Source organism: Ovis aries, chromosome 4, assembly GCF_016772045.2.
Source record: "Ovis aries strain OAR_USU_Benz2616 breed Rambouillet chromosome 4, ARS-UI_Ramb_v3.0, whole genome shotgun sequence".
In the NCBI taxonomy this organism is placed as follows: domain Eukaryota; kingdom Metazoa; phylum Chordata; class Mammalia; order Artiodactyla; family Bovidae; genus Ovis; species Ovis aries.
In genome coordinates this window covers 119,077,569-119,100,811 of record NC_056057.1, presented here as the reverse complement: position 1 = coordinate 119,100,811, position 23,243 = coordinate 119,077,569, and the positions used below count along the sequence as shown (strand labels likewise).

Here is a 23,243-nt window from a genome sequence, read left to right as displayed (position 1 = left end):
GTCGCGCTGTCATCGGTCCTTCCCGGTGATGAGCGCCCAGAAGGGAGGCCAGAGGCTACCGCGGACCGGCACCGGGGCTCCCCGACTGCAGCCACCTGCCGATGCCCTTCGGCGGTCGTCGGGGGGCGGGGAAGGCGGGGGCCCGTGGACCGGCCCCCTCTCGCACCTCTCCGCCCTGCTCCGGCCCTGCCGGGGCCACTGCCTCAAAGGAAGGCAGCAGACGGACGGGGCCCCGGGCTGGACCCCTTCGCATCCTGAAGGAGACGTGGCATCCGGCAGCCTAGGTGAGCCCTTTCCAGGCACCCGCCACGCGCTCGACCAGCCGGAGGTCACCAGGTGAGTCCAGACAGCCTCGACAGAGAAGACCAAACGGAGGAGGCGCGGTCGCCACCCTCATCACCGAGGCCCCTCCAGCTGAGGGCCATCCTCCGCCTCACGCCCACCGGGTGGGGCTGTCAATCAGAGGGCTCCCCGCCCCCCACCCACCGCGAGCGGCCCGCGCAGGCTGCGGATCCAGACAGCCCGCACCTGCACACAGCCGGCGCCCGGCGCGGGGGAGGGGCGGGCGGCGAGCCAGGAGAGCAGGGGGGCTGCTCGGAGCCGCCGCCGCTCGCAGAGCTGCCAGGCGAGGACGTGGGCAGGGTCGTGCCAACACCTCGGACTGAGCCAGGCTGGGGCCTCAGGATCTGCGACAAGCGCAGCGCGCACGTGCTGAGCAACATCCCGGTTCCAAGGTCCCGAAACATACCTGGAAAGAGGAATTTTCCAGCAGCTACAGAGCAAACGCCAAGATCCTTGCTCTTGGAAACGGACGTTGCCACAGCCCTAGGGGGGCCGTCAGACCCGCTGTGGACCCTGGGAGCTGGGTTTAGTGGCCCCGTGACAGGAGAGCCACGTGGGAGGGCGTCTCCTGCAGGGAAGAAGCTGGGAGGCAGCTGCAGAAGCCCTACCCCTCAATCTGGAGAAGTAAAGAAACTCTAGCCAAGATTTGGTGTCAGGAACCGAATCTCCCCCCTCCCCACTGCCCCCAGGGAAAAGGGAGACCCCCCCCCCAGTCCAGCCATAGATGGACGGATGTGGTCTCCAAACTGACACCACCAGGCGGCCCCTGGCTGAGATATTAATGCCAACTCCAGGGGCAGAAGCAGGTGTGAAACCCCAGGGCTTCATTTCCGGGGGTAGCAGCCCTTGTCCTAGACTCTGGGAGGAGCCTATTGCCTTAGCAGTTTCCGCGATCACATCTCTTCCCTGGACTGAACGTGGTGAGGCCAGCAGACGGTTCCCGAGTTTGTACTGAAGGACTTCCGAGCACGTGTTAGCACCTCCTAGGAGTCAAGTGCATGTCAGTGAAATGAATGGCTAAGCAGAAGTGTGGATACACGGTAAGAGATGAACCGGTGAACAAGCTTTTTCCAGTGTCTCCTGCACCTGGAGAATAAGACGTGTGGTTCTTGGGCTCCAGGGCTGGTTCACAGGCTGGACTCTGAATCTCTAGGACGAGACCAACATGAAAGCAGAGCCTGATCTAAGGGTGGGAAGGGCCTCCTCTAGCCCTTGCTTTGTAAACTCTCCACCCTTTGACAGGAGCAAGGCACTTGAGTTCGATAAACCTCAGTTTCCCTATCTATAAAGTCAGGGGTTGAATCAGATTTCCCATTTTCCTACTAGAGTCCTTAAACTTCAGTGATGCTCTCCAGAGATGACATCACACAAGCTTTTTCTTTTTTTTGATGAGTCAGAAACTCAAAGATTTCCTGGGATGTCTGTGGACCATGCGTGGATCAGAAACGAGGATAATTTTCTAGACCACATTCTGAGCCTTCTTTTATGGCAGCCGTCTGAGCACGCTGTGTGTGTTTTGATTTTTCATCTTCACTCTCTGAATGATGATTTATCTGGCTTTCAGAATAGAAGGTTGAAAGGCTTAATTGTGTGTGTGGCTTCTGGGGTTGTTTAGATTTATAAATATTTTAATAGGATTTTTATTTCTTTATAACATATATCTTGGAAAACTTTGCACCAGGAGGAAATTCTGTGTTTCTCTCCTACAAAACCTATACTAGAGAGAGAGAAAAGACTCGAGAAAATGGTCACAATTTTTAAAGTCCCTGAGGAGTAGGTGGCAGTTACAGCTAGTTTAAGCTCACTCTGCTCTGAAGGCATCAGTCATCTACAAGCCCCACCCCCACCAACAACCTAAGAGGACAGTCAGGAACAGATATGCTCAACTCCTCAAGGACTATATTATTGAGTAAGCAAGACATACTAGATATTTAAACCTCCAGCTGGGGAAATCATAAAGCCGAGTTGTGAAAGTGACTGGGTCGTGTCCAACTCTTTGCGACCTCATGGACTATACAGGCCATGGAATTCTCCAGGCCAGAATACTTGAGTGGATAGGCTTTCCCTTCTCCAGGGGAATCTTCCCAACCCAGGTCTCCCACATTGCAGCCAGATTCTTTACCAGCTGAACCACAGGGAAGCCCAAAAATACTGAAGTTGGTAGCCTATCCCCTCTCCAGGGGATCTTCCTGATCTAGGAATCAAACCAGGGTCTCCTGCATTGCAGGCAGATACTTTACCAACTGAGCTATCAGGGAAGCCCAAGTTAGACCACAGAAAATCCCATAATTGAGTGATCTAACAGCCCAAACTTATTAGTAAGACTTACATAGACCAGGGAAGGGATGGGGCCCAGCTCTGGGAGGATGTGGAAACAAAAGTTCCGGGGGTGGGTCACGGAGGCAGGGACCGAGGTCCTCAAGTCGCTGCTCACAGCCAAACCTGCCGGCACTGGCTTCCACCCTTCCAGCATGACTCAGCCACAGGGATATGGGTCGGGGTTTGAAAACTGTTTGCATAGGATTCTTGGTTCACCTCTGACTTAACGCCATTCCCTCCTCCTATGCTGAATCTAAGATCTTATAAAAGCTTCCCCAGAAAATCCACTTCAATAATCCCAGGTTGTGCTCACCTGGCACCAAATCTTTCTCCAAAAACTAAGAAAAGATGACCTCTCCCAGAGACTCAGATGTTTGACATTCTGAAGACACAGACTCCTATGCACATCTCTGCCCAATGGAAGCGGAGAATAAAATGTGGACCCATGCACCGCATAGCAACCTAATAGTTACGCACAGGAGTAAATGCTGTCTGGCCTTGAACACCGTCGTCGTGAAATGCGTTCTTGCCCTCAGAGCTACTCAGATGATGCTATGATGCCATGAGCCAAACGATGACAGCAGAATTGAACTATTGCCCAAAAGCAATCACTGATTAGAATTGATCATTTCTGCAGAGAAAGGTGACAGAGAGATTAGTTGTCCTGTTATAGCAGATTTGGGCGAAACTGTGTAATTGTTAAAGGGGTGGAGCTACCTGACATTCAGTGGGAAGAGAGACCGTTAAGACTCAAGGATTCCTCTGGACGCAGGTCTGTGAACTTGGAGCTAACAGAATTCCAGGCTTGTCCTTGAAAGAGCCCATCCTCCTCACCCGGAAGAAACCGCGCTGTGCCTGTCCGAACACTCAGTTAGAGGTTTAAAAATGAATCGTGCTTCTGCCGTGGCTTTTATTTTAACAGGAAATTATAAAAAGACAGACCTCATTGAAACACAGAGCGAATTACAGAGGTGATATGTGGCTGGATGGCTGAAAGCCGCCGCCACGCCTTATTGGATTTGCCTAATGACACGTTTTACTGCCTCCTTTGAACAACTGTTGCCTAAGGTGTCCGTGGCCTTTTTACCTACTTCTTCCTGAATAGCGGAATCAAGATGCCACGTGATCACACTGGCGTGAAGTGCCACGTCGCCTCCGAGCGCATCGAGAGCTGCGTCCTGCAGAACACCGGCTTGCCCAGCTTCTTGGCGGTGGCCTTTCAAGAACCCAAGGGACACACATTCCTGGCCAATCTGATACAAAAGATTCCCCTGGCCACTCCACGGCCTCCCACCCCATCCATCCTCCCCCAAACAAAGCACAAGAAAATTAGGGCATAAATACATCAGAGCAAGAAAGAAGACGCGCACACAACACCCAGTGCCGTCTGCTGACAGGGAGGGAGGGAGGGAATCCAGGGCAGTCGGGCACATACTTGGCCGGCTCCCAGGGCCGGGGAGTCAGCGGTTACCATGGCGGACGGGGCCGGCCCGAGGGAGGGCTCCAGAGGGCAGGCTTTGTCTGGGCGCTGCTCAAACAGGGAGAGCTGTCGGTTTGTGTACTCTGGGGTGAGCTGTCCTCATGCTGAAAAGGCCTGGAGGAGCCTTCGGGTTTCTCTTGGCATCCCACCCTCTCCGCACCACGCCCCGCCCCTGGCCCACCTCCCCCAGGCTGTCCCTGCCTTCCCCTCCATGGAAACAAGCGTGGCGCGCTCAAGGGGACACGCCAGTCGGGAGTCTCCCTTCCCTGTGGATAAGATGCTGGTAGGGACATCCCAGATCCCACGGGCGGGAGTCAGCGCAGAAAACGAGGGAAAGCTCCCTACATAGAAAAGGAAGCCATTCAGAGCTCAGGGGGCCCCAGGCCCGCCAGCCACTCAAGCTTCACGGTGGAAAAGGTGGCATCTGGGGCCACCGGGCGCAAGCTCACTCCAAGCCTGAGCAGAAAAGCCGGGGCCAAGCCAGAGGCTGCGCGAGTCACTCCGGTGTCCTGTCTAGCGTCCGCCCCGACCTCAGAGCGTCGCTGTGGGGCTCACACGTCCTCACCTGGGACGGCCCTCTGAGGCCCCTTTGGGCCCCTCCCAGACACCCTTCATGGACGCAGCCGGGGGCCCAGGTGGTGTTGAGACTGAGGGACACCTGCAGGGTGAGGAAAAGGAGCCGCCAAGGGAAGAACACGCTCTAAATTCTCAGCTGGGCCCAGTGTCCTTTTCATCAGACGGAAGGAGCCGCCTGGTGTAGACCCACCCTGGTGAAATAAGGTGGCACTGCTTGACGCCCAGTCCCCGCAACGAGAATCGAGTGGCCGTGTCTACCAGTCTACACGAAGCCGCTTTTGTTCAGCTCATCGCCCACGCCGGGCCAGGCACTGCCAGGCACCAGTCACCTGCCCAGTGAGCCCTGCCACCCAGGCGTTCATCTCTATCACAGACGGAGATCCTGCCCCAGCTCAGTCCTGCGGGCCGCAGAGACCGGGCCTGACTCGGGCTGCACTCTGAAGCTACGTGTGGGAACAGGAGGAGACGCACCACCCCACAGCCCCTCTGCAATCACAGCGAAGCAAGACCGAGGCCCCCAGGGTCCTCTCTAGACGGAGGAAGTACCCAGACTCTGACCTGACATGGAGATTTCCGCTGTTGCTCTTTGCTCTCTTTGCCTTCTTGGGATACTTTTTAAGCAGTGTCCACCAGAGTGCATCTCACAGCACGCCACCAGTCGAACTGGCTAATTAATAAGAAACATCTGTCAATTGACAAATATTTATTGAGCATCTTCTGAGCAGGAGCTACTGGACTTAAACAGAGATGAATAAGTCTCACACCCTGAAGGCTCTTCTGGAAATTAGCAAACGTGTTGAGGACACAAATAGCTCCCCAGTGACGCAAGGCAAACCACCACCCCTGAAGGCAAAGCTGCTGTGAGCAGTGACACAGAGCGGCTCAACGCTGAGGGCGGGATGCGGCGAGCTCTGCGGTCCACAGGTCACGGTGCGGATACGGGGAGATAGACTCCATGGAGGCCGAGAGGCCACAGCTGGCCCCGAAGATGGACGTGGAGCAGAGAGGGCAAGTGATGGAGATGTTCCCAGGCCCAGTCACGGGCTAACCTCGGGTCCTGCAAGGATGGCATGCAAGACCCAAGGGCGGCGGACGGAAGTGCGGAAGAGCAAGAAGCTTGCAATCAGCCCGTCTAAGTTAATCAAAAGAGATGTTTGTGACTAAAGACCCCAGTACCATGTGGGCTGCAGCTTTTCTTTGGGGGGGCTGGGATGGCCAGATCGGGTGCCAGCTCTCAGGATGGATTCTCACCCGTGACAGCAGCTGCCGGGGCTCCAGCAAGATCTGTAAACACGTGCACGCACACGAGGAGCCGGTGCGATACGCCAGACACAGGCAGAGCGCCGTCTGCGACACAGCCTCCGCCCCACAAACAAGAGACAACAACGAGCTGTGGCACAGCTCGCAGCTCCAGGGTCCCGACCGTCCCTCTCACTCCAGGAAGAAACAGGGTCCCGGGCGGTCCTGACCAGGAGCTCACCTGAGGGGCGGAGAGAATCTGGCCTCTCGCTGAAGAGCAAACACTTAATCCATCTTTGGTGGGCTCAGCAGGGGCCAAAAGTCATGTCCAAGAGGAGAAGGGACGACAGAGGACGAGATGGCTGGATGGCATCACCGACTCCATGGACATGAGTCTGAGTAAACTCCAGGAGATGGTGATGGACAGGGAGGCCTGGCGTGCTGCAGTCCATGGGGTCGCAGAGAGTCAGACACGACTGAGCGACTGAACAACAAGACCAGCCCAGTACCTGCAAATGGGGCCTTAGTGGGAGTTAGGTTCTCCGCAGGTGGGATTAGGGAAGATGAGGCCACACTGGCATGGGGTGAGCCCTAAGCCAGAGACGGGTGTCGTTCTGAGAGACACACAGACACGCGGGGAGGAGCTGGCCAGATGTGACGCGTCAACAACCCATAAGATACAACGCCGGAGGCTGAGAGGACGGCTGGGAGACTCCCCTCCCTGGCACCTCAGGGGAACACGGCCCTGCAGACATCCGGCCTCCAGACTGTGAAATAACGTACTCCTCTGTCTTAAGCCTTTCGTGGCACTTGGTCACTGCAGCCCGAGGGAGCTAGCCCACGACAAGACAACCAAGACGGAGGGCAGAATGGTGCAAAAATAAACACTCTCAGGGACCAAGAGGCGAAAGGCAGTCGGTGAGACTTCCAGACGGCCTGTCCTGCCCGACCTCATGCGACCCTGCCCCTGCGGAGACAGGGACACGGGAGGACCCAGCTCACTCAGCTCCGGGAAATCTCGTCGTCTGCCTGGATCTGCGTATCCCATAAGCCGATTTAAGCCAATCATCTGTTGGAAAAATTAAATTGGAATAACCAAACGCTGAGATCTGGCAAGGAGGAAGGAAAGGCTCAGCATCCCAGCGAAGGGATCACCTCTTCTCTCCACCCTGCAGATGGATAGCATGCAACGTGGGTGCTGCCCCTGCTCTGACGGGCCCGATCAAAGGCCCTGGAGACGCACACGTTGTCACACGGTAAACAGAACGCTGCGTGACCATAACAGAGGACCCGCAGGAAAGGGAAGTCCTGCATCTGAAAGTCTCTATCATTCCCAACCAGCAGCTGGCCCCTCCAGGTGAAGGTCCCAGGTTCTAAAGCAGAGACATCTCTTGGAGAGGCTGGCCAGGGAAGACCGCTCTTATTTTTAAAGGCTTCTTTCATGCCATTCTGTGTTCTTTTCCACAGTCACCTGAGCGATCAATAATTCAAGGATTTATGGAAGCAGCGTCCTTGTGCACACCTAACCTGAAACCCCCGTTTCTGTCCAAACCTCAGGGGCCAGGCTCATGGTCACCCAGGAAGCACAGCCTTGCTGGCTGTCTCTCCTGGGCCTCAGGAGTGCAGAACCCACAGCTTGGAGATGGAGGTCAGTCTGGTCCATGCTGACCTCACTGCCAAGCGGCCTTGGGCAGAGCTGCCTGCAGCTCATGCGTGCTGGCCCCAGCCCAGCAGAGGCTGTGAGCATGCCTCCAGGGCAAGGCCACCCTCTGCCACCCTTCTGCCTCATCTTCCACAGGTGCCTGGACAAGAGGTCTCCCCTCTCTGCGTCTCATTTTACCCAGCTGCAAATGGCGCCTGCTTGGTAGGATCCTGTGCCTTGATTAACTGAATACCATTCAAGCACAATGAAAATGTATCATAAACAATGAATGAGCAAATATGAATACCCAAAGCTACAGGTGAGATTTAACTTCTCGCCACGCGGCACCCTCTGGGTGAGATGCTGGGCAAACACACAGGAGGGCACCGCTGTGAGCAAGGGCTGTGTGCCATATTCCCCCATCAGGCAAGGGGCCATGGGCCCCCAGGGAACGTACCTCCTGCATCCCCAGCGTGCCTCCCCTCTGGACCTCCCCCTACAGGGCCTCCCCCTGGAGTGCAGCCTCAGTCTCCCCCGGAAACTCCTCACCCCCCTGCCAGAGGCGCTGGCAACCCTCCCAGGCATTCTTATTAACCCTGCCCCCCAAGCGCTGGGGTAGGTGAGCCGCTAAGCTTCCAGGGACCTGTGCTAATGGCGCGAAGCCCAGGAGTGTGTGTTCGGGGCTCAGCTTCCCCTTCCGCTCCATCTCCCACCTCCGGCCACTCCGGCTGCCTCCTCCCAGCCCCCTCCTCCCGATTCCTCTGTGTTTCTGGGTTTTGCCTGGGCGCCTGAAGAGAGATGAGGCAGGACGTCCTCGGCGGTCCAGGGGTTAAGACTTCCCCTTCCAATTCAGGTGGTACAAGTTCAATCCCCAGTCAGGGAGCCAATATCCACATACCTCGGGGCCAAAGAACAAAACAGAAGACAAACAATATTGCAACAGATTCCATAAAGACTTTAAAAGTGCGCCACATCAGAAAGTGTCTGTAGAAAAGGAGGAGGCAGCAAAGGAAGCGCATACTCTTTGTTTGGGGGGTGGAGCTGGGAATCCAGGAGGAGTGGCTGGCCAAGCGGGACCCTGAGGGCCGCCACCCCAACTCCACATGGGACTGGTGCCTGGCAGAGCCAGAAGGCTCCTGGGAGGTCAGCCCAAGCCACCCAAACCGGTGCCTCCCTGCAGGGGGGGGGGGCGTGTGGGGGGGGCCAAGGTGTCAAATCTGCACACCTAGGGGGCCAGCAGGGATAGGGGGCTCAGAGTAGCGGAGTGGGCTGGCTCCCAGGCTCCACCCTAGACCATCTGCTGGCCGAGGCCAACACCAAATCGCAGGCTTGAAGACCACCATTCGCTGTGGGTCACAAGCGGTCCGGTGACCGGTCAAGAGGGAGAGGGCGGGGGAGGACAGACCTGGAGCGGCAAAGCTGCCACCAAACGCCATGCCCCCAGCCCAGCCCAGCCCAGCCCAGCCCACCCCCAGGTCTCCGAGCTTCCTCCGCTCTGGGAGAGGGTGACGGCCTCAGTGTTCCTGCATGTCAGCACTGCATCACTTTCCATCTAAAAGAAAACCTTTGGGCAGAAGTTGCCCAGATGCCGCAAGCACCCTGCTGGCTGCCAAGAAGGGTCACAGCCATCCTTCTCCAGGGCAGCAGTGCCCGCGGGGGTGGCCAGAGCCCCCTGCCCCCAGTCGGGAGATGGCAGGTGCAGCCGGACGTGGCCCCGAGTCTCCACTCCCTGGACGGGTGCCCTCATCCAGGGAGCCCACCCCCAGAGGCAGGGCTGAGTCTGGCCCGGGCCATTCCAAACCCCGCTCCAGGACCCGCTGACCAGTCAGCTCTGGTTCTGGGCTCATCCGGTCCCCTGGAGAGATGCACGGCCCTCCCGGACTCCTCCCCCAGGTATTGGAGGTATCTGCTCCTGCTTCAGAGACCGACTGAGGCCTGGAAAACCCTGGGTCCGCCCCCTAGGCCTGTGCCCATCCCCGGGCAGGGCCCTCTCTCAGCTCTGAACGTGGAGAGACACGGCCGTGCAGGCCCAGCCCGTGCAGACAGCATCGCCCTGCTGGCCCTTCATGCCAGTGTGCCAGGGCTGGGGGCCTCCTCCCCAGTTCCTCTGAGCCCTGCCCACCTCTCAGCCACAGCATGATGGGGATACGGGTGAAGGGCGGGCAGCAGCTGCTGTTGACCTGGAGCAGAGGTCAGGGAGGCTCCCACTGGGGCCAGCAGGGCCCTCCCTGGACACCCCAGGAGGCCGGGGATGCTTGGCCCAAGTCCAGGGCTGTCAGGCAGGGAACACAGGGGTGAGGCCTGCAGTGGCGAAGGGTGCATCCCTCCAGCATCCTGAGCGGGGCTTGGCCGGCAATCCCTAGGAGAGCTGGAACTGTGGAGTCGATTTGCCAAAACCGGAACAAAAATGCAAAAGCAGTTGAAACTGGATGATTGGACGGGAGACTGAGTAGAGTACATCGTAAAAGAAGTCAGAGTGGGGGTGCTCTGAGGAGGGAGGGTCCAGGTCCCTGCAGAGGTGCGGTCAGGGCTGCTGTCATGCGGAGGCCAGGCAAACCGGAAAAGGGAAGGGGCGATCCTGTAAACTAAAGACGGGCCGCGGATAGCGGCCCACGCCGTCTAGCCCCGCTTGCGGGGGCCTCCCGACCCGGGCGGCACGCGGCTCCCACACGGGCAGAGCGGAGCCTGTAGGCAGACTGACGGGGCCATCTAGCGGCTGGGGCCGGCGGGGCGGCGGGGGCCCGGCCAGGAGGCGCCTCCTGGGAGCGGGGGCAGGAACCGAGCAGCCACCTGTCCTCAGCAAGGATGCTGGCGAGGGATGGGAGGATGGGAGCCTGCGGGGAGGCGGGCGGGGCGGAGGGAGGAAGGAGATGACCGCGGGAAAGGCGGGCAGGGCCCAGACTGATCAGCAAGGGACCCTCAGGGTTACCTGGGAGGCCGGGTCAGCGCGGGCAGAGGCTGGGGCTTGGAACCTCGGACCCGCAAGGGGAGGGGCCCGGACCGTCTGGAGGGGTAAAGGCAAAGAGAGGGAGCCATCTGGCGTCTGGAGGTGGAAGACAACCATGTCTGGTGTCTGGGAGGTGGGGAGGGGTGGGATGAAAGGAAGGGGACGTGGGGGGAGGGCGAGACCTCAGCGTCTGGGGCAGATGCCCTCATTTCTAGGGCGAGAGATGCAAACTGCAGTTGGTTTGTCTTGATTCCCCCAACCCCTGCCCCAAAGACAGGGAGCAGGTCCTTGGAATTCAAGCATCAGTGGTGGGTGGACAGCCTATCGCTTTTTCATTCCTGAGGCTCTGCCAGTCTCTGGGCAGGCAGCCCTGGCAGGCTCTCAGGGTGTCCAGGGCTGGCAGGCACGGACGGCCTCAGCCCAACCCCCGACCCCTACCGCTGGGGCAGAAGGAAGGGACCTCCCACCTCCTGGGAGTGAGGGGCCAAGTGCCCGCTCCCCGAGGCCCCAGGTCTCCAAGCCCTCTGCAGCTGAGGAACTCGGGCTTTGGTTCCCCAAGTGCCAGCCTCGCTCTGGTGCCTGGCCGGTCTGGGGTCCTGGCGGGATTCTGGGGGAGCACCCCTGCTCTCGTGGTGGCTACATGGGTCCTGGATTTCCGGCTGGCTGCGGGGTCTGAGACCCAGGGCTGCAGCCCTTTTGCCTTTCTAGGAGAGGAAAAGGGGAGGGGAGGGAGACGCCACTCAGTGTCTAGGGGAGGGTGGTCAGGAGGCTGGAGTGTCCCCAGGGCCCAGGGGCTTGAGGACAAGCCCCCACCTCCAGCCGTGTCACGACCACACTGAGCTGCGCAAGGCCACCGCCCCGAGCAGACCTCCGCGGTCCAGGCCAGTGTGACCCTTCTGCTTCTGTCCCACTGGGAGACCCTGAGGAAGTTGGGTTGATGCCTCACGAATCATAGACCAGCATGGAGGGGGGAGGGGCTCCTGGACGGCAGAGCCTCGGTGATGCTGGGTGTGTGTGAGGCCCATACTGCAGACTCTGACGATGCCCCCCTTCCACGCCACCCCCAGCAAAGCGTGTCTGCGTGGAGCTCACCCGGACCGTGGCTGGGGCCCAGCGACAGCTCTTAACTGCAGAGTGAGCCCCAGGCCTTGCTCAGGCCCCTCCACGTGGAGAGCCCCGCCCCCCACCCCACTCGGAGCAATTACTGTGTCTGAGCAATAGGGCAGGGCCCAGAAGGAGGGCATATTCTGCAAAAGGCGAGGGGGGTGCAGAATCTGTGCTTTTCTTTTTCTGGTTGAAACAAGACTGAGTTTGTTCCTTAAATGCAGGACCTGAGAGCTCCAGCTTTGCTGGCCCTGAGCGCTGAGCGACTCCTGGACGCCCCTCTCTGACCAGGACAGTGTGCCCCCATCGCCCTGCCCCACCCCAGGCTGCAGCCCCCAGGGCACGAGGACCAGCTTGCCCAGCTCCAGGGAAAGCCGGCTCGGTGTGATGTGCAAGGAGCCTGAATTCCACATTCACCTCATCCCTGGCCTGCACTTTGCTCCGATCGATGCAGTCGTGGGGGTGGTGTGTGCACAGCCTTGCCCACTCACCGCTGCCCCCACCCCGTCCCCAGCACAGTGGGCCTCCGCCCACCACACAGGCACCAGCACCGTCCCCTGCTCTGAGCTGGGGTGCAGCCCCCCAGACCCACTCTGGCCCAGCCAGCTGGCCCATCCCCTCAGCTCACTCTGCACCTGAGCTCATCTCCATTCTACTCTCGGGGCGTTAAAAATAATGCATTAACCAAAGCACAATAAAGAGCAGCAGGTTCAAGTTGTTCTAAGGTGTCAGAAGCTCCTCAAACAGCACCACGAGGTGTGTCCCGACCAGCTGTAGTGACTGGAACCTTCAGGAGGAGCAGAGCCCCCCCCCCCCACCCCTGTCTTTCAACTGCAGGGAGACCTGGCCTGCATGACAAAGTCCCTGAGAAAACATTTAAATAGGACCTGGGCAGCTCTGCCCAACAAACATTTGAGAGACTATTTGTTTGGTGATGGAAGCTTGGGGGTGGGGGACGCTGAGTCTAGATGTCCTTTAAAAACTTAAGTTGGTTTTAACTGAAGCATCTACCATTCTGGAGGAAGGGAAGGGGGAATGGGAGGTGTGTGCAGGGCAGGGGTAACTGAGGTTATCCTCATCCGCCTGCTTCCTCCCTCCCTCTCACCTTTGTCTCGGTGAAGATGTTTTCCTCTCTTAACTAGAAGCCTTCAGGTAAAAATAAAGCCACAGCGGCAACAGAGGGGGGAAAAATGAGTCTTTTTTAGGGTTAAACATCAGAAGACAAGCTTGTGCGGCTTCGGCCAATCAGATCCGCCCTGCCAGCTATAATATAGTACTGAAGACAGCCTCTCGCACAAGCTCTCAGGCTTGCTACCATTTAAAATCAGACTCTTTTTGTCTTCTGCCGGCTGTCTTGAGCCCCAACTCCGATGCGTTCCGTTATCAGCGGCCAGCAGCCTGCCGTCCCAGCCCCCGTCTGGGTGCGGATCGGTGGCGAGTCCCCCGCAGCGGCGGCGGCGGGCAAGGTTATATAGGAAAAGAAAGAGCGAGGCAGGGCGCGCGGGCGCCAGCAGCCAGCCGGAGCGAGGGAGACAGAGCGCGCACACTCGCACACCCGCACCCTCGCGCACTCGGACCTGCGCCGCCGGCCGCCAGGTCCCCGGGCTCCATGGGCGAGATGCTGCTGCTGGCGAGATGTCTGCTGGTGCTGCTGGTCTCCTCGCTGTTGATGTGCTCGGGGCTGGCGTGCGGACCCGGCAGGGGATTTGGCAAGAGGCGGAACCCCAAAAAGCTGACCCCTTTAGCCTACAAGCAGTTTATCCCCAACGTGGCGGAGAAGACGCTAGGGGCCAGTGGAAGATACGAGGGGAAGATCACCAGAAACTCAGAGCGATTTAAGGAACTCACCCCCAATTACAACCCCGACATCATATTTAAGGATGAAGAAAACACTGGAGCGGACCGGCTGATGACTCAGGTAGAAACCCAGCGCGGGGCGTGGACTGTGTGGCTTTCAAGGGGTTATGTGTAACCATGCAGTTCGGTCTGTTTGCTCTTCAGGCAGGTAGAAAGGCGATTTTGCCCGCTCCTTCCCCACCCACCTGCCGGGCCTCCGGGTGCCTTCCTCTTCCTGGAGGGGAATGGAGGTGAAGGGTCCAGATGGACAAGTTGCGGGTGGGGGCGGGGGGTAAGGACGCCGGGACATGCGGTCCACGGGAGCCCCTGACCGCATGCATCCTGCTGGGACGGCCTTTCCATCCTGCCTGGCTCTGGCTGGAAACTTGGGGAGACCTTCCCTTTGGGGTCATCTGCCCTTCCCAAGTTGGGAGTGGGCACCGAGGGAGGAGGCAAGGAGGCAGCGTCAAGGGGTGTCGGGGTCAGCGGGCAGGTGCAGCCTCTGCGCTTTCCCTCTCCTTTCTCCTCGCTGCTCCGCTTTTCCCACCGCTCCCCTCGCTCTGTCGCCCCCACCCCACCGTAGCCCCTCCACAGGCAGTGCTGACAAAGGGTGGGGGTTCCAGAGGCAGCCGGGCTGGCCCCTGCCCGGATCACAGAGCTTCCACCGCCACTCGGGCGCGGGCGGTTGTGCCCATCCGAGTGTGAATGTATCGATATTTCTTTAAGGATGCCCTCTGATTCTCCCGAGCCCGCGGTACTTGAGGGGAGGGACTTAGAACTTACTGGCATTGCATCACGCTAGTTTTCAACCTGCTTGCCTAGGAATTAGGAGAGACTCGGTATCAGCGGGAGGGGGCTAGAGAGACGAACCAAAGCGAAACACGCATTCCTCTCGCCCTCCCTACCTCCGCTGAAGACTCCTGACTGCCCATCTCCCCGCCAGTGGGAGACTTTCCGCCAACTCCACGCACGTAGGACTGAAGCTAGAAATGGATTTCCTGAGGAATATAGGTCAACATCCTTTTTATTGCCCTATTAAAATATTCGAGTCCTACCTTTAGGGCCAGGAGCGCACCGCCGCTGACGGAGCGGCGCTGGCGGGGCGCTGGTGCGGGGGAGGCTGGGGGCGGGAGCGACCCGGGAGCCACCTCTGGGGCCGCGGCGCTCCCCGGCCCACTGCCCGGCCTTGCGGCGGAGCCGAGCAGGGCGAGGACCCGGCGGGGAAGCGGGCTTCCGCTGACGGGCAGAGGGCGGCGAGGGAGCGGGGGAGAAGGTCCTTCTCCCCGACTTGCTGGCATCTGCTCCCGACCACCTTAAATCTGGCCCGCGAGTGCGGACGCGCGCACCGGTGCCGGGAGCGGCGAGAGCCGCAGTTAACTCTGCGCAGGCCGCGGGGGGCCCGGCGCGTGCGGGGCTCCTACCCCCGGCCCACGCTCGACCCCCGCGGGACGGAAGGGGCCTTCCCAGGACCCCTCGGAGCCGGGGGAGAGGGGCGAGAGCCCGGAGAAAGCGGCGGGGGCGGGGGGCGCCGAAGGTCCCCGAAACAGAGGGCTCGGCGTGCGCCGCGCTCCGCGCGGGGCCGGCGCGGGAGGGAGCGAGGTCCCTGGCCCGCACCCTGCAGGGGCCGCGGGCCTCATCGCCCCGCCACCCGGGCAGAGCGCGCGGAGCCGCGCACCCGGGCAGACGCATCCCTGCTCCACTTACTCCCGGGTTATCGATCCCGCGGCTCGGGTTTCAGTGCGCGCGGGGCTGGACCGCGGCCTCCCGCCGGCCCCTCCACGCGCCCGAGCGCGGGCTCGGCCAAGGGCTCCCGGCGGCGCTCCGACGGCCAGGCTGGCGGGGGCGGCACCGGGCGGGAGCGGGCAGGCCGGTTCCCGGGCGGGGGCGCCTCCCGGGGCAGGGCGCCCGGCCGAGCCCCCGCCGGGCCCCTCGCCGCCCCCGCCGGGACCCACGGCCGCGCGGCCCGACGCCGGGCCGCTCCGGCCGCCGTGCGCTCCGGCAGCATTTGAACTTCTGACCTTCTGTCAACTTCCCTCAGACGAACGAAACGAAAACAAATACTTTTTTTCCTTGGGCAGTGGCTATTCCCGTTCCCAACACAAAAGGAGGGGGGAGGGGCAGCCGGCGAGGGGGCGGGGTGGGGCAGGGCGGGCCAGGATCGTAGCCGGGACCCCCCCAACGCCCCCTGAAAATGGGGAGGCTGGCCGGGGGGCGGCCTGAGAGGTGCCCCCTTGATCTCCGCCACCGCGTCCTTCCCGCGTCCCCATCCTAAGAGTTAAAGCGCGGAAGGCGGGAGACCTGGGCGGGGAGGGCAGGGCCGGCGAAGGCGGGGAGCGGGCACCTGCGCCCCGCGGGCCCCCCACTTAAGATAGCCGCCCAGACTGTTCTCAGGTGCGTGTCCCTCCTCCCCCGTCTCTGTGCGTCCCTGTCTCTCTAATGGGACTGCCGCCCAAGTCCCTCAACCATGGCGAGATCGTCCCCAGTGGAACTTTGAGAGCAGTTCAGGAACGCAGGCGCTCCTGTTAATATTAACTCGGGGCGGGGAGGGGGAGCGCAGACCGACGCGCTCTCCCCGCAGGCCGGCCGTGGGTGCCGGGGGCTCCGAGGGGGCAGGGGGCCGCCGGGGGCCGGCCGGGAGCGGCGGTGGAGACCGCCAGGTTTCCGGGGGGTGCGTGGCGGCCCCCGGGGAGCGGCGCTCCGCGGTGGGTTCCACGGGAGGGGCCTGGTTTTCTGCAGTGGGGGCGGAGGCGTGGAGAGAGGCGCGTGCGGGACTTGGGGGGGGGACCCTTGTGAAGCTGGGGCACCCCTCCCCCGCGCCGGGGAAGCCCGTCGGCGGCGACAGCCCCCGCTCGGCTCCCCGGGGCGCGGAGCGGCTGCGCAGACGGGGGAGGCGGCGGGAGCCCAGGCGTGGGGAACAGCTCGGCCTTCCGCCGACACAAAGCCGGGCCCGCCGGCCCCGCCGGGCTTCACGGTGGCTGCACAGAGGCGGGCTTGATTCGCGGCACACGACCCAGTGAATTGATCACCGGCCCAGCCTTCCCGGCTCTGCCTGCGACGACCCCGCCCGGCCGGGGCGCGGAGCGTCCTGCAGTCGCGGGGCCGAGGCCCCCCGCCTCCGGCGCCCGGCCGAGCGGGGGGAGCGCGCGTGGGGCGCGGGGCGCCGACTCGGGCCTGCCTTGGCGCGGCCCCGGGGCTCCTCGCCCGGCTTCTCCATCGCCTGCCCGGGTTGCGCAGCTCAGAAGGCGGGGGGCTGGTACAAGTGCTCCCCAGCCCGCCCTCCCCCTTGCCAGCGGCCCCCGAGGAAGCCATCAAAAAGCTCCGCCTGCCCCCCGAAAGCAGGGAGCCGGGGTGCCATGGGGGTTCGGGAGGCGAGTGTCTGCGTGTGCGCGTCGTGGTGTGCGCCTGCGCAGCGCGTTCCACATCCCGGCTCAAAACTGCCCCTGGTTTACTGATTGATTTTCATGTAAAACGCATTCAGTCCTCGAGATGACCTCACTCAAACTCTGTCCTTCCGAGTTTTTTTTTTTTTAAAGAAAACTGTCGGAGGGCCCAGAAACCCGCAAGCGCTGACCTGTTACCAGAGCCGCCCCCTAGTGCTCTGCCCGCATCACCGCCCCCCCCCCAACACACACACTCACATCTGTTGTACGTTTAACCCCACAACCATAGACTGGTACTCATTGCTGCCAGATACACAAGACTTTTCCTGCTGCGCAATCGGTCACGTCCCCTTAAAATGCGGCAGCAGCCCTTGCCAGAGCCCTCGGCATCCCCCCCCAACTCCGTAGGACGAGCCCCCCCCCCAACCCCAGCCATAATCAGGGTCCCGGCGGGGGGCGTCGTGTCATCTCGGTAACCAGGGTCCCCGCTGGGGGTCACCCCCGCCCTCTGCAGAAGTCAGCTTGGAGTTGTCACCTACCTCCCCCTCGAGTCTGCCTCTTTGGGGGACACCCCCATCCTGACTTGGTCACCACTCCCCCATTTTGCAGTCCTGCACCCTCCAGCCGCGGTGCGACAGTCCAGGGTGTTACTGTCCACAGCAACGGACACGTGATCCAAGGTTCTCTAGAATCCTTATCTGAATGGGACCCAAGAATCCTGCGGGAACTCCCACAACTTTGCCCTGGTCGACTCCTGCCTATTCACTGTTTCTTTACCCCACAAGGAAGCGGGAGGGGGGACCCCAAGGACGGTTTCCAGAAGGAGGCTGCTCAAGGCAAGGGCTCAGAGGGCCCCCCTCACGCCCCGGGCCTCTCCGGTTCACCCTCCCCTCCCCCATCCCCTACTCCACCCCATTGCACCTCACCCCTCCCTCCCCACCCCTCCCCACCCCTCCCCACGCCTCCTCCAGCTCTTAAGTTTGCTCTTCAAACTTGCAGGACACCATTCTGAGCCGGCCAAGAAAACAAGAGGGGGGAAGGGAACAGGTTAAGGAAAACAAGAGTCACAATCAGACCGCAGAAAAGCTGGGAAAAAAAAGAGTTCCACGGGGAAAAGGAATGCGGCTGTCCAGATAAAGAATGTTTGCCATCCGGCCCTGGCCTTATAGAAAATTATAACTCACCTGGTTGCCTTTCACTCCCAGCACCCCCGCCCCTCGAGTCGCTATCAGCGTCCCACCTGCCTCTCTACCTTTGGCTTAAGCCTCGCCTCAGATAGGCACAGGGCAGGCGGGAGGGCACAGAGATAAGGCAAGGCTTTTAATTCTTTGAGAAGCAGTGTATTTTTCTTTTTGCGGCACAGTTGTGCCCCGGGCCTCTCTGTGGCCTCCAGATGAGGGGTTTGTCCAGGGAGAGGGGCGGAGCCTTGCACAGGTGCTGGGCGATGGGGCTAAGCAGGAGAGGGCAGGGCTGGAGGGCACCCTGGCCGAGGGTGCGGGCCCTTGGCCATCGTCCAGAAACGCACAGTTGACTTGTTGCAGAGAAATTTCATCTGCTTCTGGGGCCACGATCAGGCCTCTGCTGTTTCAGATGCAGAGAAAGTCCCCAGGTCGTCTGCGAGGGAACTGACTCATCACCCAAATGCCAGGACCCCTCCCACCAAAGTGCCCTCGCCGGGTCCAGGCCTTGTCTCTTTCCTTCTCTGCACAGTCTGCATCTTGTGGGGCTGGGCTGAAGAGCCCACAAGGGCGGAGGTGGCATAGGGTGGGGAGGCATAGGGTGGCCCGCAGTGGGGGTGGCTGGCAGGCCCAGATGCTAAGGTCTCCTGGGGTGTCCCCTTCTCCTCACAGAGGTGCAAGGACAAGCTGAACGCCTTAGCCATCTCCGTGATGAACCAGTGGCCGGGCGTGAAGCTGCGGGTGACCGAGGGCTGGGACGAGGACGGCCACCACTCGGAGGAGTCGCTGCACTACGAGGGCCGCGCTGTGGACATCACCACCTCGGACCGCGACCGCAGCAAGTACGGCATGCTGGCACGCCTGGCCGTGGAGGCCGGCTTCGACTGGGTCTACTACGAGTCCAAGGCACACATCCACTGCTCAGTGAAAGCAGGTGAGGGGCCGGGCCCGCCGCTGCCGGCAGCACGCCCCCCTCCTGCCCACCTCCAGCTCTGCACCCCACAGGCTGACTCCAGGGCCGGAGGAAGATGGGTAGGGGTCGGGCAGGGAGGGCCCTGGGGGCTGACTGCTGTTTGCGGGGGGCGGCCGTGCTCTCTGAGGCCCTTCTCCATGCCCACCTTGGAGGCTGCAGAGGCCCACGTCCTCGGAGTCCAGATGCAGAGGGCATCTGGCTTCCCGAGCCTTCCTCCAGCCTGGTTTCCGGAGCTCCCAGCACAGGCGGCAGGAGACAGGGAGGAAAGATTGGGGGTGGCGGGGCGGGGTGGGGGGACTTTCCTGGTGAGAGAGGGCAGCCCAGCCCAGACAGCCAGCTCTGGCCCAGAGCCTTTGTCTCCGGAGGGCTTAAGAAGGAACCACTCCCCACTCGGCCCCCGCCCCCCTGCGCGGGAGGAGCCGCCCCGGGTGGAAACCCCGGCCCCTCCCCGCCCCGCTGGAGCCTAGGCTAACCGGGCTCACCGGGCCCGGGGGACGAGGCCCGGCGGCCGGCCACAAAGCCAGTAGTTACGGCTTCCAACATCTGGAGGGCGCCAGCCCGGAGCGCCCGTCCTCCCCGGTAAGCAACCGGGCCGCCCTGCGCCGCGAGGCCGCTTCCCTGGGCCTGCAACGCCACTCGCTGTTGCGGGCGAGGAACAGCTCCGGGAGTCAGGTGTGCGCGCGGGCGCAGGCCCCGACTCGGCCGGGCGGTCCCGCCACCCCCCTGCAGAAGCTGCGCCTTCAGCAGAGCAGTCCACAGAGGGTGTCGGAGGAGCTGCGTCTCCCCCACCACTGGGCTTGCCTGTTGTCTCCTAACCTGTGATTTATTAGCACATGTTAGGAGGAAAAACAGTTGAGAAGTGTCGACACACTTTGGAGGAAAGGAAAATAATGGCTTCTTGGCACACAAGGTGTGGACGGTGGGCAGAAGGTCTGGGCTTATAGCCCGAAAAAGGGTCTCAGCCGCTGGAGGGCGCGGAGGCGCGCCCCCCATCCCCGGCCCTGCGCGGGGCTCCCAAACGGAGGCGCGGCGCGCGGTCCCCTCCCGGCCGCCCCGTCCGCGGGGTGCCCCCCTGTCGGGGCTGGGGTGGGTGGAGGGTGGTCCCTCGAGGTCTCCGCGCAAATGAGCAACAGTCGTCCGGCCCGGGACCCCGGCGGGGGCGCGGGGCCTGGCGCGCAGCAGAGCCGCTCATTGGCATTCCGCGCACGCGGGCCGGGCGCGGGGCGGTGCGTGTCAGGCAGGGTCGTGCGACTCGACGACTCGGGCTCGCCTGAGTCCCGGACGCATTGCGGGAGGCTGCGGCGGGCCCCCAAAGGCCGGCCCCTGCACTTCATGCCCGAGAAAACGATGAGAAGATTAAATACCCTCAGTAATTCCAGCAGGAAGATTCTTTCTGGCGATCTCTATTTGCCAAAAGCCTGATCCCGGAGATTGGAATGCAAAGAAGACGGGGGGCCGTCCTGCCCCTCCTCCCCAGCCCCCCGCGCGCCGCCCGACTCCCCGGGATTATTGTCCCGGGGACAGTGAGCCTCAGAGAGCGACGGAGGCCGGAGAAACCCGGTAGTCAAGGGGCCTTGAGAACCCGGGGCTTCCCGAGCGCGGAGCAGGCCCCGCCATTTAAAATTCAAATACACATCTTGAGTGCTTGCAAGAGAGGCCTGGCTGTGCAAATAGTGCCTGTGAGGCCCGGGCCTCTGGAGGGCCCGCGTGTGAATCGCTGAGGGGCGGGGGGAGGGGCGTTGCACCTGAGCAAACAGGGAGGGGGCGGCCCGAGCGGAGAAAGTGGAGGGGGACGGGGGGCGAGATGGAAGGGTCCCCTCTTCCAAGAGCGCCTCCTGTTTGGTGCAGAAATCACAATGACAATGGCGAGCCCTTTATTGGATTTTAATTAGAAAATCCACACAGCCCCGGGTTTTCACACCTCAGGCAAAGCTCTGGAATGTTTGTCCAGTTGCTACAACTACTATAGCTATTTTTCACCGCACTTCCCCCACCCCCGCCACACACACACCCGCCGGCCGACCCCCAAGCCCCCCGACTCCAACCCCGCTGGGCGCTGGGGGTGGGAGGCCCAGGGTGCCAGCCGCGCGGCCTGGGTGCGGAGCGCACGAAGGCAGGGGAGCCGCGCCTCCCGCCGAGGCGGGAGGAAAGGAGGGTGCGCCCCGGCGCGCGGGTAAGCTCGAGGAGGCTTCCTGAGGACTCCAAGTGGAGAGCAAATACCCTGTGAATTCGCGGCGAGGTTGGGTGTGTGCGAAGCCGGCGGTGGGGGTGAGGGAGGCGGAAGGGAAGGAGGGGAACTGGCCTCCCGCCGGAGACGCCAGCCGACCTTTGGCACCGCCGGTCCAGCCCTAAGAGAGTCGTTAGGGAATGCGTCTGCATCTGAAATCGGCCTTCGGGGCGGGGATGGGGGAGGGAGGTCTGCGCGCGCCCAGCCGGACTGTCTGCCCCGCGCCCCGGAGCCACGGGCATCCCTGGCCTGGGCGCGCGGCACGCCAAGCGTGCGCCCCCCGCCCTTTCCGCCGGCGCCTCCTTCTCGGGACTCACCGCCACTCCCCGTCTCCCCTTGTCTCGCCTCTCCCTCCCCGCAGAGAACTCGGTGGCGGCCAAGTCGGGCGGCTGCTTCCCGGGCTCGGCCACGGTGCACCTGGAGCAGGGCGGAACCAAGCTGGTGAAGGACCTGCGGCCCGGGGACCGCGTGCTGGCGGCCGACGACGAGGGCCGGCTGCTCTACAGCGACTTCCTCACCTTCCTGGACCGCGACCGCGGCGCCAAGAAGGTCTTCTACGCCATCGAGACGCGGGAGCCTCGCGAGCGCCTGCTGCTCACCGCCGCGCACCTGCTCTTCGTGGCGCCGCACAACGGCTCGGCCGCGGGGGCGCCCGAGGGGGCGGCGGCGGCCGCGGCGGCGGCCGCGGCGGGCGGGGGCGCGCCGGGGCGCCGGGCGCTCTTCGCCAGCCGCGTGCGGCCGGGCCAGCACGTGTACGTGGTGGCCGAGCGCGGCGGGGCCCGGCGGCTGCTGCCCGCCGCGGTGCACAGCGTGACGCTGCGCGAGGAGACGGCGGGCGCCTACGCGCCGCTCACGGCGCACGGGACCATCCTCATCAACCGGGTGCTGGCCTCGTGCTACGCGGTCATCGAGGAGCACAGCTGGGCGCACGGGGCCTTCGCGCCCTACCGCCTCGCGCACGCGCTCCTGGCCGCGCTGGCGCCCGGGCGCACGGACCGCGGTGGAGCCGGCGACAGCGGGGGCGGCGGCCGCGTCCCCGCGCCCGCGCCGGGGGCGCCGGGGGCGGCGGACGCGCCGGGCGCCGCGGGCATCCACTGGTACTCGGAGCTGCTCTACCAAATAGGCACCTGGCTGTTGGACAGCGAGGCCTTGCACCCGCTGGGCATGGCGGTCAAGTCCAGCTGAAGGCCCCGGGGGCCGGGGAGGGCACCGGAGGGGGGCGGGGCGGGCGGGGCGGGGGGGGGGCGGACGCCGCAAAGGACACACGGAAACGGCGCACGCAATGAGACTTTAATTATAATAAGAGTAAGGATAAGAATAAAGTAGGACCGTCCAAAGTAGACTATAAGGAATCAAAGACCCCGAGAAATTCTGTCGTCGTCTTTAGTTTATATATATATATTTTTTTGAATTTTTTGATTCTTGTTTTAATTTTGGTTATTTTTTTTTTCACCTCTCCTGGCTATTTATTTGTTTGGTATGAATAGATGTTTTAAAATAATATGAACCGGACCTTCAAGAGCCTTAAATAGTTTGTTTCCTGGATAATTTATTATCATGTGAACTGTACTCACAGGGGGAAAGATTATTTTGTGAGGCCAAGCCACCCGCTCAGAGTCTATTTTTCTACATGCCCCTCGTCCTGACTTTCAGAAAGCAGAATTCTGTCCTCTCCACCCCTCCTTTGCAATGCTCCTGCTTTTCGGCAAGTGTAAACTAAAACAAGCTTCATGGGGGTCCACAAATTATATTTTTATACGCAGAATTGTAAATTAGATTTTTGAGAGATCAATACTTAACTGAATTACATTTCATTTTTGAAATAGTGTAAAATATGAAAATATATTATTTTAATTTAACTAGCTTCCAATGTCACAGCCATCTCCTGTATTGTCTTCTGGGTTTAATATTTGCTTTGTCATCACCATTTTGGCCACATTCTTGGAAGTCAAGACTGTTACACACTCACTTACTCACACATAACTTTTTTTTTTCTTGGA

The 23,243-nt window shown here is 61.5% G+C and overlaps 1 protein-coding gene and 2 long non-coding RNA genes across 3 annotated transcripts in view; 1 reads left to right on the top strand and 2 right to left on the bottom strand.

Moving 5' to 3' along the window:
• Window positions 1-17,517, bottom strand: part of LOC121819479 (uncharacterized) — a 37,660-nt gene extending 20,143 nt beyond the window's left edge. The window contains exon 1 of the long non-coding RNA XR_006059744.2: window positions 17,405-17,517. This is a non-coding gene — a long non-coding RNA (uncharacterized LOC121819479). The remainder of the gene's footprint in view (window positions 1-17,404) is intronic.
• On the bottom strand, window positions 12,827-15,292 carry LOC121819478 (uncharacterized). Its single transcript, XR_006059743.2, has 2 exons — window positions 14,269-15,292; window positions 12,827-13,720 (listed from the first exon to the last, which is right to left on the bottom strand). It is a non-coding gene; the product is annotated as an uncharacterized LOC121819478 (long non-coding RNA).
• SHH (sonic hedgehog signaling molecule) lies at window positions 12,944-22,449 on the top strand. Its single transcript, XM_027969062.3, has 3 exons — window positions 12,944-13,567; window positions 18,716-18,977; window positions 21,605-22,449. The coding sequence occupies exons 1-3, from the start codon at window positions 13,259-13,261 to the stop codon at window positions 22,426-22,428; spliced, it is 1,395 nt and encodes a 464-aa protein (XP_027824863.1). The 5' UTR covers window positions 12,944-13,258; the 3' UTR covers window positions 22,429-22,449.
• The last annotated feature ends 794 nt before the right edge of the window (window positions 22,450-23,243 follow it).